This window comes from Aphidius gifuensis, linkage group LG5 (assembly GCF_014905175.1).
Source record: "Aphidius gifuensis isolate YNYX2018 linkage group LG5, ASM1490517v1, whole genome shotgun sequence".
NCBI classification, from domain to species: Eukaryota; Metazoa; Arthropoda; class Insecta; order Hymenoptera; family Braconidae; genus Aphidius; species Aphidius gifuensis.
The window spans coordinates 7,690,675-7,710,988 of NC_057792.1; the positions used below are offsets into that span (position 1 = coordinate 7,690,675).

General features: G+C 29.4%; 2 protein-coding genes across 2 annotated transcripts; one reads left to right on the forward strand and one right to left on the reverse strand.

Moving 5' to 3' along the window:
- Positions 1 to 210: 210 nt before the first annotated feature.
- Positions 211 to 8,132, reverse strand: LOC122857471 (E3 ubiquitin-protein ligase Ubr3). The gene is made up of 3 exons (XM_044159653.1): positions 4,361 to 8,132; positions 1,074 to 4,275; positions 211 to 992 (listed from the first exon to the last, which is right to left on the reverse strand). The coding sequence occupies exons 1-3, from the start codon at positions 7,275 to 7,277 to the stop codon at positions 875 to 877; spliced, it is 6,237 nt and encodes a 2,078-aa protein (XP_044015588.1). The 5' UTR covers positions 7,278 to 8,132; the 3' UTR covers positions 211 to 874.
- A 3,751-nt stretch (positions 8,133 to 11,883) lies between these two features.
- On the forward strand, positions 11,884 to 17,953 carry LOC122857472 (multiple inositol polyphosphate phosphatase 1-like). The gene is made up of 7 exons (XM_044159654.1): positions 11,884 to 12,457; positions 15,046 to 15,353; positions 15,442 to 15,567; positions 15,639 to 15,783; positions 15,875 to 15,975; positions 16,072 to 16,376; positions 16,457 to 17,953. The coding sequence occupies exons 1-7, from the start codon at positions 12,265 to 12,267 to the stop codon at positions 16,617 to 16,619; spliced, it is 1,341 nt and encodes a 446-aa protein (XP_044015589.1). The 5' UTR covers positions 11,884 to 12,264; the 3' UTR covers positions 16,620 to 17,953.
- The last annotated feature ends 2,361 nt before the right edge of the window (positions 17,954 to 20,314 follow it).

Sequence of the window (20,314 nt, forward strand, 5' to 3'; positions counted from 1 at the left end):
ATTTCATTTTTTTTTTTTTTTTTTTTTTATAAGACTTGAATTATTTCATATATGTTTACAGAGACTCTATATAAATTATAGAAAAATTAGATAAACACAAGAAAAAAAAAATAGTTTAAAAAAAAAAAAAAAAATATCGTTAACAACAATAACATGTATATAAGTTAAAAAGTTCAATAAAAAAAAAAAATTTCCAACAATGATTAACAGATTATTGCCATGTGTAAAATTCTACTTTTTTTTTTTTTCTTTATCTATTTGAATTCTTTCAAAATTAATTTCGTCATTTAATATTTAATGTTTACATGATTTTCTTTTTCTTTAAAAATAATTAGTCACTGGGAAAAAATGACAACATAGCTACAAATATATGTTATTAAAAAAAAAAAGTTGCTTAATCTCTAAGAATACATGATTTAATCCATCGCCCTTTTAATATCACGGCCAGTCGTTACAAATTAGTTTCAACTGGAGAAATTTAAGTAATATTTTTAATTGATTTTTTATTTTTTTATTTTTTAACATTTTTTTCTTTCTTCCTGTATTAATATTTTATTCCAGTTTATTTTTTTTTTCTTTGTTTTTAAATGTTGTGGTAAATATTTGTAGTGTATAATAGCTGATTTGTTTTTTTTTTTTTTATCTCAATTCTAGAAATAAATCAAGTTTATTATTGATAACAATAATTAAAGAGGATGAAGGAGTGCAAAACGTTGTGTAAAAAATGGCTTTTTTTTTTTTTTTTGGACAAAGAGAAATAATAAAAAAAAATTGGATAAATAGAGGACAAAAAAAAAAAATAAAACAATTATTAATCAAGAAAATTGAGATCAAAAGATGCTGCATCGGCAAATGAGACTGTCGATATCAAGCGTCACAGCGCATCACGATGCCATACCCAGGTTTTTTTTGTATGATCAAAACGATGAGCTAGCCATTGTTGTTCAAGCAGTTGATATCTCTCTTTGCTCAGATACAATGGTTTACCACGTCTGAAAATTAAAAATACAAAAATTTTATTTAAGTAAAAATACAAATATTTATAATTATTTAACCACATAATTTTATATTACTTAAGATCTTTGTCCTCTTCTTCAAAATCATCGAGATATAAAGAGCCCCATAAACAAGCTCGTCGACCTCGTATCACAATGATATAAGTGCTTGTAACAACAAGATAAATACCAGTACCACCACCACAATCAATTGAATGTTGTACAGCTTCACCAACATTTGCTTGTTTACAACAATTTTGTTTAAGACAAACAATTGTACCACATAATAAACAAATACTTATTTCAGGTGGCACTGAATGACATTTACAACATTGTTTTTCATGATAGTAAGTAAATAATTTTTCATATTCTCTTGGCAAATTTAATAATTTTGGTGCTTGCCAAGATATATGTTGATCAATAACTAAACGTTTACCAGCAATTTGACTACGTTTATAAAATGCTAAATATTGATCACACCATAATTTTGGTACATTTATTGATGTATCATTATCTTGCCAATTTAATGCAACAGCAGCATTAAAACAATCCCAATCCATACCTTCAGTAATAAGTTCTAAATAATAAACTAAACGTACAAATTCAGTTTGTTTTGTACGTATTTCTGGTAATGGTTGTGAATAAAGATGATGACGTAATAATGCAGCAACACGTAAAAATGGAAGACAAAGTAATTGTATTTGTTGTTCAATCGATTTATTATTACGATTTGTCACTTCATCATTATAAAATTCATTCATATTAAAATGATCAATTATATTTTTCATTATTAATTCAGAAGTTTTACGTTGTTGTTGTTGTTGTTGTTGTTGTTGTTGTTGTTGTTGTTGTTTATCATTATTTTTTGAATATTGTGAATAATAATTATTATCATTACCAAGTGTATCTCTTTCAGATTTTGTTAAACTACATGATACTTGTAAAAGTATTTGATAATATAATAAGTTATAAATAACTTTAACAACTGTTGAAAAATATGTTTGATCAATATGCAATGGTAATAATAAACAAAATTGTATTAATAATGATGTTGGATCACGTAATAATAATGGTACTTCACGTTCATGTGGTGTTAATGCTAAAAATGTTGCTGGATGATCATCAGGTGGTGTACCACATAATTGTTGCCATGTTATATGTATAGGCCAATTTGTTAATACTCTTGCATGCATTGCTAATACATGTAATAATGCAACAATACAATCACGTTTTGGTGTTAATGATACATTATTTATTGTTGATGATGTTGAAGTTGATGTTGATGGTGATGTTGTCAATGGAATTGATGATAATGTACCACCACGTTGTACAATTTCCACTTCAAAATTTGTTCTTGCAACAGATGTTACAAATAAAAATAAACTTTGATGACTAGGCTGACAATTTTTTTGTTTATATTTAAGATATGTTGATGCTGTCATTTCTTCCATTGCTTTACCCATTGCTAAAGAAAGATTTGTTGTATTTGGATTTTGTTGAATATCTTTTAAAAAATTATTTAATTCACTGAGTATTGTTGCTGATGATGCATGACGTGATCTAACAATTGATGAACATTCACCAAGTTGTGGTGACATTGGTAATACTGAATTTGCAAGCTGTCTACATAATGGACATAAATATTCACCACGATCAACAGCAAGACTTGGTAGACGTTGTTGACTACGTAATGAATTTCTATATGCTTTTAAACAATCAAGATGTATATGATGTCCACATGTTTGTACATGTACACCACCTTCCCAACCAATATTAAGTGCTAATAACCATGATGATGTATCAAAATGACGATTCATTTCATCCATTCGATAATCACAATGTGCACCACGTGTATCAGAACGTGAAATTTTTGGCTCATCATCAGATGTTGGTAAATTAAGACGTTCAGTATATTGTCTTTCATGACCAACAACACTTGTTGATTGTACCAATACAACAAGACCCATTGGTTTATCTTCGGTACTTGGTGTTGTTTGATTACATATAACACAATCATATTTTTTTTTATTAGTTAATTGTGTTGTTGTTGTAGTTGTTGTTGTTTTTGATGATGATGATGATGATGATGATGATGATAATGATGATGTTGTATTTTGGGTTGTTGTATCACTTTGATCCCAATCCATACCAGAACCACCAGCTTCTTCTGTTTCCATATTTTTTTCTCTAAATTTTTTTTGTCTATTTGCAAACTCAGCTATTAATTTTTGTTGTCTTTCTTTAGCACGTTTTCTACGCTCTTCACGTTCTTGATTATCACGTTCTCTTTGTTCAACTTCACATTCTTTTGTTTTTGGCCATAAACGATTTTTTGTATCAATTATATTTTGTTTTAAACTTGGATCTAAATTACTTATTTTACGTAATAATTTACTTATGAAAAATGGACCATCACCAATTCTTGATTCTTCAAGTTTATCTGATAATTCAGAATTATTAATATTACGTGTTGAATTTTCTGATGTACTAATATTTGTATTATTACAAATTTCATCAATATTAAAACTATCTGGTGTTTCTGATAATTGTGAATGAAGTTTAAGAAGTAGTGATATAATACTTTCACCAGTTTTTTGTTTATTTTCACATGAAAATTTTTGTGAATTATGATGATGAGATGATATTGATGCTACAATATCACGTGAATTTGTACTTGCACCAGGTGCTTGTGATGATGTTGATGGTGGATGATTTTGTGATACATTGGTTTGATTTGTATTTGCAACAAGACGTGGAAATATAACTTGTAAAAAATCAACTTCATTATTTGATGAATTTCTAAGCGAATGTTGCTGTTGCTGTTGCTGTTGTTGTTGTTGTTCACCTTCTAATCCTTGTTGCTGTTGTTGTTGTTGTTGTTGCTGTTGCTGATCAATTAGTGCAACTATTGTACCTTCATTTGTCAATAAATATGTATCAACTGGTGGTGGTAATGCACGTTGTTGACGTGATTGCATTGGTGCATCATTATCATCATCGTCATTACCATTATTGTCATCGTCATCATTATTATCGTCACGAGAATTTCTAACTGTCAAACCCCATTCATTTGTTAAATCATTTGATGGTAATAATGCTGGTAATGGTGTTGTTTCCATAGGTGCAGTACGATTTATATCATCATTATTATTATTTATACGTTCTTCCTGTAATTCTAAATCCCAAACACCTTCTTGTTCACCAATTTCCACATCAAATTCGTCATTTAGCATTAATGAATTTTCTGTCATATCACTTTCAATTTCCCAATCTGCAGCAACTATACAAATAAAATAAAGAAAAATAATTTTAAATAATTATATAATAATAGTTAAAATATATAAATTATTGTTTTAGATATTTACCTTCTGGACTGAGATCTGATCGATTTTTTGGTATTATTGCTTTAAGATTTTCAATAATTCGATCATCTTGATACCATCTTGTAAAATCTGAATCTTTTAAACCACAAGCAATATCATCACTACTATTACCAGATCCTGTATAAGGACACAATGGATTATTCATTTTATCATCAGCATTAATTTTATCATCATCAGCAGTAACAACAGCCATTTCCATTAAATAAATTGCTAATGCCACAATATTTTCAGGTATATTATCATTAACTGCATTATACAATACAGAAAAAATCATTGAATGAAAAACTTTTGTTCTCAATACAATTCTTGGATCATCATAATCAGATGATACTGGTGATGGATAACGAAATGGTGGCCATAATGTTTTAAGTTTAGATGATTGTTTAGCATATTCAGTAAAACGATCCATTGATATTTGATAATCTTTACGATGTACTGCTCTTAATAATACATGTAGAGGATCATAAAGTTCTTCCCATACTTTTGGTTTTGGTCCATACATACCTTGTTGCATTGTACCACTTGCTTCTAAATTTGGCGTACGAAATTGTGCAACTTCCGATAATACATTTTCAAAATCACGATTTGGTGTTGTACCACATCTTTCTGGCATTAATTCCATTAATTGTGAATGTGTTTTATCACCCATACATAATAATGTAACCATTTCTAAATGACTTATTTCAGTATCAGTTAATCCAAGATTTGTTCTAACATTAATTAATGTTGCCAAAAAAGTTAAACAACTTTCCATCATTGCTACATCATGTTCACCAGTTAATAAATTTCTATTTGAACGTGTAGTTCTTAAACTAAGCCATTCTTTAACATGAAATTTATCAATAATTGTATTTATAAATATATCTGGTTGTAATTTAGTTGCACATATTTGTAATAAATAAATATCAGCATCAACCATTGAATTACAAAAATTACATTGTATATATGTCATTGCTTGTCCTTTTATTTGTACACCATTTCTAACCCAAAGACCATTTAATATTTCATGAAGTGCAACTTGTACTCTTAATGGATGCATCATTAATAAATGTAACATATCATTTGATGGTAATAATTGTTGTAATGTTGTACCTTGTTGTTTAACAGCTTGACACATAAATACTGAAAAATAACGATGTAATGGTATATGAAATGATACATGATCAATATCACAAATATCAGGTGATGTAAAACCAATAGCATCAAGCCAATCTTGTAATGCTGTTAAACAAAATGTTAATGCTTTTTTACTAACATCTGATAATTCTGGACCACGTAAATGTGATACAAGTGCCCACATTGGATATGCACTTGCTTCAAGTTCAGCACTAAATGCAGCATAATATGTTGTTGGTTCAAATTCAACATGTGCACCCATTTCACGTTGATTAACATTCATACCTTGAAACATTGATAAAAAATCAAACCACATTTCTAATAATGTATCATCAGATAAAAATTTTAATGCAACTGGTTTATGACTTAATACATTATTTAAATCAGATACAAGTGGCCAATAACAATGTTCTTTCATAACTTGTCGTGCACAATCAACAACACAATGAAAATTTTTATTAGCAGTATGTAATGTATTTTCAATTAATATTTTACTCATCATATATTTTAAACTAATAACCATAACATGTAATAATTTAAGTTCATCAACCATTCTCAATGCAAGTGCTTCATTTGAAAATAATTGTACAGATACATGTACAACACGATTACTCAATGTATCTGGATCATTTGATTTTTCAAGCATCATTGCAATTCTACTATAATGCAATACAAATGCACGTGTTAATGATTCTTTATAATCTGGATCTGGTAACATATTTAATAACAAACATACAAGTTTTTGAGGAAATTCATAAGCAACTGTCCAAAACATAAGTTCTTCTAAGAAAGTTGAATGTATTAAATCTTCTTGTAATGATGGACAATCTTTATATTCATCTGGTGGTTCTGGATTTGGTAATGATTTTATAGCATCTCGATAAGTAACATGACTTGTATGACAATAATTATCATATTCGTTATTTATTATTGGTGGTGTTGATACCGATGATGATGATGATGATGATGATGACGATGATGGTGATGATGTAGTTGCTGTTATTATTGTTTTATCTGGATTCATTAAACCTTTATATTTTTGTGGATTTGTTAATGCTGATGTCATAACATGTCTCATTAATGCACCCATATGATTTAAATCAAGTAACATTGTTAAATATGGATCAGCATCTTGTATTGCTAATTTATAATCATTAATACTTTTCATTTTACAACTTTCACGTAAATGTTGTATTAAACGTAGTATCATTCTTGGCATCATTGCTTCAGCAACACACATTAAATCAGATGGTGCTGGTGATGTATCACATGCTGAGGTTGGTCCATGACGATCACAAAAACCACTTTCTTGCATAACTGATGTATCACCACAATCACATGCACCACCAGCTTGACTTAAAAACATATTAAAATCATGACGATAATGATTACCACGCTTAAAACAATCAGTGCATAATGCCATACATGGTGATATACCACATGTACGACAACGATAAGCAACAAAGTTTGGTGTCCATACTAAACCACATGTTGTTGCGTTGTCATATAATCTAACTGTATTTGAAAATTCATCTGGTGTATGACCACCAGCCATAAGCCATTTACACCAATCAATAGTTTCCCAATTATCAATTGGTTTTGATGGATTCAATAATATATCAAGTAATTCATTTAAATGTTGTTGATTTGCTGTACCATCAAGTCTTGATGCTTTATTACTACATTCAGCAAGTATATAAGCTGCTGCACCACGTTTACCCTTGTTCATTAGAACTTGGGCTGATGTTATGGGTGATGTTGATGGACCAAATGTCGAAGCCATTATTAATTATAATAATTCAAAGTAATAAGAAAGTAATAAAGTTATTATTATTGGCTAAATTTATTTATTTATTTATTTTTTTTTCTTGTAGGGTCTGTATTTTTGTATTGTGGAGACAATAACGACTTTGCTTGTAATTATCCACATTGCTATTCTATCTTAATCTTCTAGATATACGCTTCATAATCCTGATGTAGTATAATATTTCCACGTGAATCCTGCAAATCCTGACAAGTCACTCACTCACTCACTTACTCACTCCTTTATTTATACCTATTTTTTTAATTATACTTTGCTGATTAAATTTTTTTTTTTTTTTTTTGCTCAAATATTTTTACAATACTTTTAGATATTTTGGAGAAAAAAAAATTAGAGAAGAGTGAATCAGCAAATTTAGCAGTACAAATTTATTAGCAAAAGATATTATTGTACGGATTTTTCTAAAGATTTAAAACCAACCTTAAAATGATTAGAAAAAAAAAAATAGATTCATCAGCTAGAATCTAAAAGAATTCCCAAGAATTGCTAACCAATTGGATTCTTCTGAATCTTATGCAGGTTTTTTTTTTTTTCTCTCTCTTTCTCTCTCTCCCCCTCTTTTTTTCCCCTCTATTTCTTTCTATTCACCTGGCAAGAATTCTCTAAAATGATTATAATGATGTATATTCATGGAGGTGTATTAAACTCCATGTGTATATTTAATAGAACACCTCTCGGTTCTCTGTAGCTTGATCTTTTCCTCAGAAATTGTTGTGCCTTCTCCTTTTTTTCGTTTGGTTTTCTCAATTGCTATCTCTATTGCTCTTTACCCCCCGCCAATGCATCGACATGTCAAACATGTTTTTTTAGCGACAAGGTTATTCGGTCAACTGAGCTGAACTGAGCATTTAGAAAATTTAGGGATATTTGGCAGCGTAAGATTCCGATATCCGAGACAGGGCGTTTTTTTGTTGATTTCTTATAAAAAATTTTCTCACGATTACTGGAAAAATACGGAAAAATTTTTTACGAATGCGCAAAGTAGTTAAAAATGGAGTTGAAATATGGAGAAAATGGCTATTTATCAGTTATATGTATATCGTATATTTATTAATATGACGATTAATTCTCAAAATTAATAATGGCAATCAATAAAGCTCGTCAAGGAGAAAAAAAAAGTTCTAACACAAGTTTCGATATCTCAAATATTTTTCGAGTTATAATAATTTTTAAAACTTCGGTATATCGATTTTTTTTTCTTAATTTAATAATGGCAATCGATAAAACTCGCCAAGTAAAAAAAAAAGTCCAAATAAAATTTTTTGATAGCTCAAATATTTTTCGAGTTATCGATATTTTTCTATATGAGAATATAATCACATACATATAGGTATAAAATCTAGCGGCTAAGTAAAAAACCTATCGGCTAGGTAAAAAATCTAGTGGCTCAGTAAAAAATCTAGCGGCTAAGTAAAAAATTTGGCTAACAATACATGACAAACAAGAATTTGTAATTTTTTTTTTTTTTTTCAATAAAAATTTGGACTTTTTTTTCGAAAAAAAAAAAATCATATACAAGTTCATAAAAATATCGATAACTTGAAAACTATTCAAGATATCGAAATTTTTGTGAGGAATTTTTTTTTCTCCTTGACGAGTTTTATCGAATGCCGTTATCAAAATTGAAAAAAAAAAAAAAAAGATATCGAAATTTATAAATTATCGCATCTCGAAAACTATTCGAGATATTGAAATTTTCATTTTGACTTTTTTTTAAACTCGACGAATTTTATCAAATGTTATTATTAGATTTTAGAAATAATCGTTATTACAGTAAGTATATATACCGGGTGTCCCATTTTAATTTATCAATGCATTTTTCTCGAAAAATAAAGCTTAAATTGTAAAATGTTTCAAGTAAAAGTTGTAGGGTTGGGAGGGGGACGAAGAAAGAAAAAAAAAAAAAATTCGAAAAATCCAAAATGGCGGAGTTTCCGGTATAAACATAGTTTTTTTAAATGGATACTGCATTTTTTTTTTGCACCAAAACGTTTTCTACATCAAAACTAACACTTTTTATTTAAAAAATTTTTCGATAAAATCACTTTTTTTTCGGGCCGATTTTATCTGTTTATGGATTTTCCTGAAAAAATATGGCTTTAATTAAAAAATGATATTTAGAAAAGTTGTAGCGCCCAGAAAGACGAAAACGAAAAAAAAAAAAACTTCCGAAAAAAAATCAAAATGGCGGAGTTAGAAGCATAAACAAAGTTTTGAAAAAAAAATCGATTTTTCCGGAAAATTTTATTTAGAAAAAGTGTTAGCCTTGATGTGAACAATTTTTTAATAAAAAAAAATTATACCTAACCTCGAAAAAAAAATGTTCATACCGGAAACTCTGCCATTTTTGAATTAAAATTTTTTTTTGTTTTTTTGAGCGCTCCAACTTTTCTAAATAACATTTTTTAATTAAAACCATATTTTTTCGGGAAAATCCATAAACAGAGAAAATCAAGCCGAAAAAAAAGTGATTTTATCGAAAAATTTTTCAAATAAAAAGTGTTAGTTTTGATGTAGAAAACGTTTTGGTGCAAAAAAAAAATGCAGTATCCATCTAAAAAAACTATATTTATACCGGAAACTCCGCCATTTTGGATTTTTCGAATTTTTTTTTTTTTTTTTTCTTCGTCCCCCTCCAAACCCTACAACTTTTACTTGAAACATTTTACAATTTAAGCTTTATTTTTCGAAAAAAATTCATTGATAAATTAAAATGGGACACTCGGTATACATAATCGATAAATAGCCATATTTTCTGTATTTCAACTCCATGTTGTTTAACTACTTTGCGCAATCATAGGAATTTTTTCCGTATTTTTCCCGCACCCGTATTCAGAGGATGTTCTCATTAGAGCGTTTTTTTTCCGATGGTGGCGTTTGTGGAGCTTTTCTATTAGAGTGGGTATAAGCAGAGTGGTGCCAAAGGCGAAAAGCTGCCCTGAAGTGACGTCACTCTGCTATACCAACTACATACAAAAAGCAGGATATGGCGGACCTGAACCCGCTATTGGCACCACTCTGATTATACCCACTCTATTTTCTATGTGAAATCTAATATCGGCACCCGTATTCACAGGGCAAATTTTATACAATTTAGGGCTTTTTTTGCCACTGATTGCGCTTGTCAAATTTTTTTTATATAGATTTCACAAGAAGACTAGAAATACAGGAGGACTTACTCCCTATCTCGCCTGTATATGAAAACCGTATCGCTATGTGGTCGCCGCATAATTGAGGGGCGCTAGTAGTACCCCGGTAACGTGCGCGACTTGTATCGCTTTTTTTTTTACAATACGCACAATACAAACATACTCTGACAAACACTAAATAGAGCATTATACACATGATGTTTGTCAGAGTATGTTTGTATTCGTGTAAAAAAGCGATGAAGTCGCACGTTCCGGCTACTACACTTCCCTCTTACGGCGACCACATAGCGATACGGTTTTTTTAGGCAAGTTCGTCCTCCTGTATTTCTAGTCTTCTTGAGATTTCACATACAAAAGCTTCACAAGCGCCGCCAGTGGAGGAAAAAAGCCCTAAATTGTGATGCCCTGTGAATACGGGTGCGGGTGCAGTTCGGACCTCTAGCAGTGATGGGTTTGTAAATTATCGTGTAAATTACACGTGTAAGATACCGTGTTAATTATAGTAATTTACACAGCTTGGTTTCTTCACCATGCCAACTTACATGGAACCTTTATTCACAGTTGGTAATTTGACATATTTTTTTTTATCACACTGACAAAGCATCTTATTTTCATAAATTCAAATGCTTTTGGCTAACAGCTAAGGAAAGGATGAAAATTAATATATTGTGTAGTAATCTTCATTAATTCTTTAGTTATATTTGCTATAATAAATTACAAGTATACATAAATATAGCCTACGTTTGCTTATATTATTTCGCCATAAAAATACAATTATTTATTTTAGAGCTTCTACAGCAAAACACTTGGCTGAAAACTGATAGACAAAGAGCTATAAATCTGATAAATTGTATGGAGAATTTTGTCATTTTTGTTGTTCTTTTTGGTAGTTGAAAAAAAATTTTTTTGTTTACCTGTAAAAAATCCGGCCAATGGGTGCATTCCTTTAATAAAATTTTTTTTTACGCTCTGCAATTTCGCCTGTAATACCGACCAAAATTTTATAGGAAAATGCTATTTCTTGTAGTTTTTGACATTATTTTTCTTTGGTTTCTAATTATTGGATGAATAAACTGAATGACTGTTCAATGTTTATATCATACTGAAATAAACAAAAAATTGACTTATTGTAATTGTTCGTTCTTGTTTGTTATTGTCACATAGATTGTACAAGAACTTATCGTAATTAGTTCAAAGTCTGGAGAATTACATAGAGGATTTTTATTAAAGAAATGCACCCAATAACCGGTAAAAAATACGCATTCACAACGCAGGTTAAAATACCCGAAATATATGGCAGTGTCGTGAGAAAGAAAGTAGACTTTTGTTTATTTATATACAGAAATTTTATTTATTTATGTTTATCATGAACAAAACTATTGTTACAAGAGTGACCATTAATAAGTTACAGGTGGCTGAAATGACAGGTTAATTTACGAAAAAAGAGAGCATTATCAGCTTTTATACGTTTCATACAGTAACATACGCATAAATGTATGAATGCTCAAAAATTACTGAATTACTCAACGCTGCGAGTAATATCGACAACGGTTCATATGCCCATATTTCTATGAAAGAGCATGGCAATGTATACAAATTACAAATGTATATTCATTTTTATTTGAGATTAGACAACACTTTTAAATTATTAGTGTTGAATTAAGAACTCTCTACTTAATCATTTTTGAGTACGTAGATTATCGTGGAATCAAGACCAAATAGTGAATATAAGTACATATAACGCTATATTCTAAATTAGCGTTTCTAATTGCAAAAAGAAATTAATATATCAAGAAATCATGGCTTCAAAACGTGTTTATTTTGTTTACTATTTTATAACATTAATTATTGCAACAACTATGGTTATCGGCAAAGCAAATTTGAATGATTTCAATTGTACAAAAGATACTGATGATTATAAATGTCGATTAACAACAATGACACCATACAGATTTATTGCAAATTATGATGATAATGAACTGACATTTCCAGGTAATTAAGAAAAATATATTATTTTCAATTAAACTTCACCTTATTTCGATTGTCACTATAATTATCGAAATAAAAAATAATTCGTCTTACTTCATAAGGCCCAAGAAGGTCTTCCACCTAAATAGTACTTTTTACACAATCGTATTTTAAAGTACAATGTTGTCACTTATTGTCTGAGTTCACCGGACATACGTTCAAGATGGCGAAAGTTTAGTAGTTATTTGAGTTTTTGTTGTGGTACCTATGATTTTTAAATAACATTGTATTTTGCTGTGATCAGCTATATGAGATTGATAATAGGGACACCTGTAAAATTCAGTTTGAAAATTCTAAAGAACTCCTATTATAATTCAATTATAAATATTTAGACATGGGTAATTCTTTCAATTAAACAAATTTTACTGTAATATCATAAATATACAATGAAACAAATTTGACATTAACAAATAATTTAACTCAACAATGACAAATAATTTATAGTTAAATTTTAAATAATAAAAAAAATTTAGTCTGGAAATAATATTTGATTAAACGAATTTATAAATTCAAATTGGGACACCTAACATTTATGGATTCAAAATTTGTTCAATAAAATATAATTAAATATTTTTTTTATTACAAGACTTTGCAAATTTATTCTATGTTAGCCAACGTGTACTTTAAGTTTACAAAAATCACATTGAAATTATAATCTTGCGATGGCCGCGCGGGCTAAGATATGCGTTTAGAAATTAGAAGATAGTAGGTTCGGTTCTCGGTTAAAACAAACAAATAGATTTAGGTTTTCGGATAGGTAGTTAGGATAAACATTGACGATAAAAATAAACAATTAGGATAAAGAGTAATTAACAATAAAAAAAATAATTTTTTTTTTTTTTTAATTATTAAACTTTTAAAATATCTTTTTACGTCTTGAGTTATTCTATTATTGCTTTTAATTTAGAAAATAAAGTCTTGAAAAAAAAAAAATTAAGTATTGATTCGAGGCAATATGTGTCCATGAAAAAAGAATGTTATTATTTTTATTCAAGAATATTATTGCATGTAAGAAGACAAATTGTATATAAAATTGAGGGACTTTATTCATAAATCAAGGCGTACAAGTATTTACATCAAGACAAAAAGTGTCTAAAATTTACACAATTTTGTTTTAAATAGAACCAAATCATTTATGGAGCAAGACGACATTGTCTAAAATTTAGACAATTTTGTTGACAATGAAACCAAACATGTGACAAAGCAAGACGCAATAGTGTCTAAATATTAGACAATTTCGTTTTAATAAAAATCAAATTTGTTATAAAGCTAGACGTAATATTGTCTAAAATTTAGACAATTTCGTTTTCAGGGAAACAAAATCTGTTATAAGGCAAGACGTAATATTGTCTAAAATTTAGACAATTTTGTTATACTACAAACTAAATCTGTTATAAAGCAAGACGACATTGTCTAAAATTTAGACAATATTGTTTTTAATAAAACCAAGTATGTTATATAAAGCAAGACGACATTGCCTAAAATTTAGACACTTTTGTTTCTTTTCAAGACAAACATATTTATTAAATAAGAAAAAAAAAAATTAATTCAATTCCTGCAATTATTTCAAATAAAGGATATTAGTCGTTTGAAATAAATTTATTTTTACTGTATTTGAGGTTTCTAATACTCGAATTGAACCTAAAAAATATATAGTCGAGAATTTTTTTTGTTTTCAAGAAGACATATTTTTTTCTTCAATCAAACCGCTTTTTATTTCTTTCAAACGTTTTTTTTTCCTAGACAAAAATTTCTATTTTGCAGAAATTTTTGTCTTAATTTCAACTAAAAATTTTTACAGTGTGGCTGCTACGGTGATTACTGATTAGATTCATTAAATAAAACATAAATAATCTTCAAAAAAAATCTTTGATTTATTTATTTTCTTTCGAATAAAATGATCATTTTATCAAATTTCGGAATTGCTCCGGCTTATTCCGTATTTTTTTGGAGTGGGCCAACTACGGCGAAATCCGAAGAAATCCGGAAAAATATTTTCACCAGGTTCTACGTATTCTAAACTTTATTTTAGTAATTTTCATTTTCAAAAATCACTTGATTTAGAATCACAAATTATGTAATTTTTATGGCTTAGTGTTGTATATAGTCAATGGCCAAATTTTTTACATAACTTTATTGTAAAAATTATTTATCAATATACGAATAATTCTTACAAATAATCGGAGGAACGCAGTTTTTACTATTCGCTTTGTAATTTTTTCTTATACGTTTGTAATTTTTAGTTAAAATTTCTCTCAGTGTATTAAAAATACGCTTCTTTTGATCATAATATGAAGTCTCTAGGTCTATTGGCTAAGGAGCTACGACACTTTTTTTTTTTTTCTTAGACAAATTCAATACGTAGGTGACGCGAAGCGTCCCACCTACGTAAAAAAAACCTTTCAAATTATTGTTAGATTAAAATGGGAAACACTCTATATATATATCAGTCGGCTATCATATAATGCATATTTCTACCGGAGAGTTGAAAAAAGGTATTTTTTATATGTGATTTAAAAAAATGAAAAAATCCTATTCCGTTTAATTAACAGATTGTCAAGCAACAAAAATATGGAAGATAATTCGTCATGGAACGCGATTGCCAGGAAAAAAGGTATTAACGTTGATGAAAGATTTACCAGATGTACGAAATGAAATAGTAGCTAATTGTGAAGCAAATAATTGTGATTTATCAAAGGCAACAATTTCACGTTTAAAAAACTGGAAATTTAAATTAACTGATAAAGATGCAATGCGATTAGCTGAAGAAGGTGAAGATGAGTTAATTGGTCTTGCAGAAAGATATCAGTCAAGATTTCCAAAACTAATGCCCGAAAAATTTAACAATGAAACATTCAAGGTTTTTTTTTCCTTTTGAAATATTAAATTTATAAAATTTAATTTCAATATGTTTTGAATTCAATTAATATTATTATTATTATTTTTAGTTTAAATTTACTGATAAACAAAGAACATTTGAGAGTTTCAAACACTTTGCGATTGGACTCTTTGGAAAGAAAGCAAGTAAAGAAGTTTGGTATCCAAAACCAGAAAAAAAAGATCCAATATTAAGAGTTAGTAAAAAAAAAAAAAAAACAAATGAGTGAATTTTTTAACTAACTTTTGCAAATTTTTTTTTTTCTAGTTTTATAAAGGTTGTGATAAGTGGAAACAGCATCTTGATAACGAAAGTTTAGCATATAAAGAGTTTAATGAATTCAAGAATAGAAAAATTGTTAAGACGATGATTGAAAAGCTTTCACAGAGACTTTACATTGATGCCAGCTGGGGTAATAATTTTTTTTTTTTTTCCCATTAATCAATATTTTTTTTTATTTTTAATTTGATCTTGAATTATTTTTTAATACATGACATACCTAGTGACCGTACAATCAATTTACTACATGTGTGCATTCGAGATTGCCTGGAAGAAAAAAAATATTTCACCTTGGTGTGATTTATTAACACCACAAGATTTCGAGGTATTCAAAATATTCCTTAAAAAAATATTGTTGATTAATTTTTTCACTTATATACTTTATAATATCATTGATTTCATTTTTTATTTACTTTCATAGATTTTGGAATTCGCAGGAGATTTAAAATATTACTACAAGGATGGTTATGGACATGAGCTGAATTATAAACAAGCATGCACAGCACTTGTTGACGTATTCGATTTTTTCAAAGATGAAAATTCTGATTCAAAAACATCAGCATATTTTACACATTCAGGAACTCTTCTAAAAATACTCTCACTTATGAATATTGCCAAAGACCAGTCACCACTTTTACATGATTCATATTCTATCTCGAAAAGTAGAAATTGGCGAATGACTTTAATTGATGCTTTTGCTACAAATCTTGCATTTGTTTTGTACGAGTACGTAAAATATTATTATAATAATTTTTTCAATTAAAAATTCGCATTTGTTTGTGACATTTTTTTATGAATTATTTCAGGTGTAAAACTGGACCGTGTATACTTGTTCTTCATCAAGAAAGAATTGTCAACTTTCCAGATTGTCCAAAAAATTTACCTTGTCCACTTGAAGTGATGAAGAAAAAATTTCCACACACTTCTGAACAATGTTTATTTAAAAAAATGTGTTCAATCAACGGTTGACGTGTACAACAAAAAATCTGGTTTTTGATTTCTTTTCTATAATATATTATGAGAGAGTGGTCTGAAATGGATAGGTGGTCCAAAATGAGCAGTTTTTTTTTTTCTTAAAATGATTTGTTTTTTTTTCTATGTTATTAAAAAGACATATTTATATTGCTCTGCAATTAACAATAAAAAACAGGAAATTTTGAATTCATTCAATGACCATAAATATAATTATCATTTCAAGTTATTTTCTCTAGTAAATAATTTCATTAACGTCTGAATGCACATGACTTGTAGGTCATTTACCACAAACGCCAAACCTAACAACCGAAAATAAGTTTCATCAAATTAGTGAAACAAATTACGTATTTTGCAATGATGAAATTTAATGTAATTTTTAAATCTATAAAAAATTGAAAAAAAATTAAAGATAACATTAAATTTTTTCGACCTAAAAAGTTTTCTCTATAAATAATTTTAAAAATTATTCTTTTTTTTTTTTTTTTTTTTTGTTTATTATTTCAGACTATAGTCAATCGTAAACACGGTTTCTTGGAGGTTTAGTTGTGGAAAAAGCTCAGTCAAAATCCAGATGCAGTGAAATATAGTCAGATAATAAAATAATAAACAATTATTCAAGATCTCTAATAAAAAGTTTCAAATTAAAGATATCAGTATTCAACTTGATTCTTGTATCGATACATATGTGTTGTGGACGGTGATAGAAGTGAAGCTAAATATTAAAATAGATAAAAAAAAAAAAAAAAAAATATAGAAATACTTTTTATTCGCAATGTAAAGAGCGCCGAATGAGATATTACGTTGACAATTTTCTATAGTTCAATGTTGATGAAAAGAGAACAAGAGAACATGAGATCTGCTACTGTTTCGAACGAAAATCTTCAACCCTTGTCGCCTAGAGTAATTTTCCAATTGTTTTTTTTTTTTTGTTATTTGTTGTGTTGAATAGTAAGTTTAGTTAAAAGTACACTGAGAGAAATATTAACTAAAAATTAAAATCACGGTTGAATAGAAATTACTATACTGCTTTGTAATTTTTGTTTTATTTCTGGGACTGGCCGCGAGAGATGGAATTCTACAATAAAATTATGTAAAATGTGTAAAATGTCAAAAAATTTTTGGGTTACTTCAAGCCTCTATACATCGTTATCTATTGCAGATGGACATGGGGTTGAGTGAAGTTTATTATTGAAAATTCAATTCTAAACAATTTATAAAGAATTACTTTTTTTGATTAATCTCTTAGATAATGAGTTATGAGTTGATTAAAATAAAGACATACATGTTTTGTGAAAAGAATAAAAATTATTATATGGTTGAATAAAAAATACTGCACACTTTAATAAATATTCTTATATATATAATAAAAATTATCATGTAGACATATAAAAGTTAGCATAGACTTAAATATTTTTTACTATATAGCTTTGTAAAAATTCTGTTTGTGGAGCGAAATAACACAAATATGGCCGACCGATTGAACAAATGATTGAACTGTCATGTAATTTCAAGCATTTCTACAGCCTTATCTATTGAAGCTAGGTATGGGGTTAAGCGACCGACGTGAACCTAGAACCGCCGTTCGTCTAAAAAAATCGTAGGTAGGCTGATTCGACGCGTCTTGAATTGTAGTTAACTGTAGTGAAAAGTGTTTTAATTGTAGTTAAAAAAATAAGGGTTAAATAAAGGGTTAAAAGTAAACTTTTTTAAAAATAGCCTTAGGACATTGCAAATAGGTCAAAAAGCTTCGTTTGGAATCAGTGCCGTAACAAGGGGTGGGCAAGAGGGGCAACTGCCCAGGGCGCAGTGTAAAGGGGGGCGCACTTAGAAGCGCGTCACAAGAAAAAAAATATTCTTTTTTAAACAATAAAAAAAAAATTATATTTTCAGGAAAGAAATTGACTACTGTCATTTATGATCATTCAGATATTACATAAACATGATTGTCTTTCTAAATTTTGAAGTTAATCGTCCTCATTATTGTCATTTGTCATTTAGAGACGATCGTGCTAAAACAATATTAAAAATGCAAAATAAGACGTAAAATAAAAAATATACTTACCCTGGTGGAAATATTACTCCGGCATTACTCCGGCATTATTCCGGCATTACTCCGGCATTACTCCGGCATTTCTCCGTTTTTGGCCCATTTCCGGAGAAATTATTCCGGCATGAGGTTGATGGCGGAGAAATTATTCCGGCATGAAGTTGATGGCGGAAAAATTACTCCGGCATGAAATTTATGGCGGAGAAATTATTCCGGCATGAGGTTGATGGCGGAAAAATTACTCCGGCATGAAATTTATGGCGGAGAAATTATTCCGGCATGAGGTTGATGGCGGAGAAATTATTCCGACATGAAGTTGATGGCGGAAAAATTACTCCGGCATGAAATTGATGGCGGAGAAATTATTCCGGCATGAGGTTGATGGCGGAGAAATTATTCCGGCATGAAGTTGATGGCGGAAAAATTACTCCGGCATGAAATTTATGGCGGAGAAATTATTCCGGCATGAGGTTGATGGCGGAGAAATTATTCCGGCATGAAGTTGATGGCGGAAAAATTACTCCGGCATGGAATTGATGGCGGAGAAATTATTCCGGCATGAGATTCATGCCGTAGAAATTGTTCCGGCATGGGATTAATGCCAGCAAAATTATTCCGGCATGGGATTGATGGCGGAGGAATTATTTCGGCATGGGATTGATGGCGGAGGAATTATCCCGGCATAGGATTCGTGCCGGAGAAATTATTCTGGCATGGGATCAGTGAAGGAGAAATTATTTCGGCATTAGATCAGTGAAGGAGAAAAAACTCCGGCATAAAACTAGTGGCGGATTCATTTTTCCGACATTAACTTCATGCCGACAAAATTATTCCGGCATGAGATTGACGGCGGAAAAATTACTCCGCCATGAGATTGATGGCAGAGTAAATACTCCGGCATGGAAGTAATGTCGGAAAAATTAGTCCGCCACTAGTTTTATGCCGAAGCATTTTCTTCAGCATTCATCTTATGCCAGAATAATTACTCCGGCATAACATTAATGCCGGAGTAATTAATTCGGCATGAGATTACTAAAAAACAATGTAGAAATGTTATATGTTCATCAATTTTATCAAATATATTTATTTAAACTAACCATCACTCAGAAAAACTAAAATTATATTTTCGGAATGTGGTACGTTTATAATTAACTGCTTTTCCAAGATCTATAAATTTATCATCAATCATATAATGTACACGCCATGATAAATCAGCAGCACATTGACGTAATTTTGGCATAACACGTTGTTCAACATCTTCTCGTTGTAATAATGTTGCAATATACTAACACATGCATCAACAGCTAATAAACGAACAGAATCTTGTTCATCTCGTGCAAGTATAACAATCATTAGAATTGAATCAGATTTTAAATACTCAATTTCAACAACTTTCGCAAATTCTCCCAATTTTGATGATGCTGAACGTCGCCCCATTAGTGTATCATCTTGACATAAACTACAAAAATGATTTCTTAATTCAGCTATTGTTGCTGTACTTACACGTGGATAAGATACACTTATTAAACCACATGTCGATGTTCTTGACGTAAACCAATCACCAGTTGCCAAACGTTGTACCAATGGAACAAAATGTATCAACTCACAACGGTAGTATTTCAGCACAAATTGCAAGGCAATC

Coding starts and splice junctions, on each gene's coding strand:
- LOC122857471 (XM_044159653.1), bottom strand. CDS start 7,277: ATGGCTTCGACATTTGGTCCATCAACATCACCCATAACATCAGCCCAA. Junction 4,276..4,360: donor ATCAGATCTCAGTCCAGAAG/GTAAATATCTAA, acceptor TTATTTGTATAG/TTGCTGCAGATTGGGAAATT. Junction 993..1,073: donor GAAGAGGACAAAGATCTTAA/GTAATATAAAAT, acceptor TTTAATTTTCAG/ACGTGGTAAACCATTGTATC.
- LOC122857472 (XM_044159654.1), top strand. CDS start 12,265: ATGGCTTCAAAACGTGTTTATTTTGTTTACTATTTTATAACATTAATT. Junction 15,784..15,874: donor TTACATTGATGCCAGCTGGG/GTAATAATTTTT, acceptor TGACATACCTAG/TGACCGTACAATCAATTTAC. Junction 16,377..16,456: donor CTTGCATTTGTTTTGTACGA/GTACGTAAAATA, acceptor GAATTATTTCAG/GTGTAAAACTGGACCGTGTA.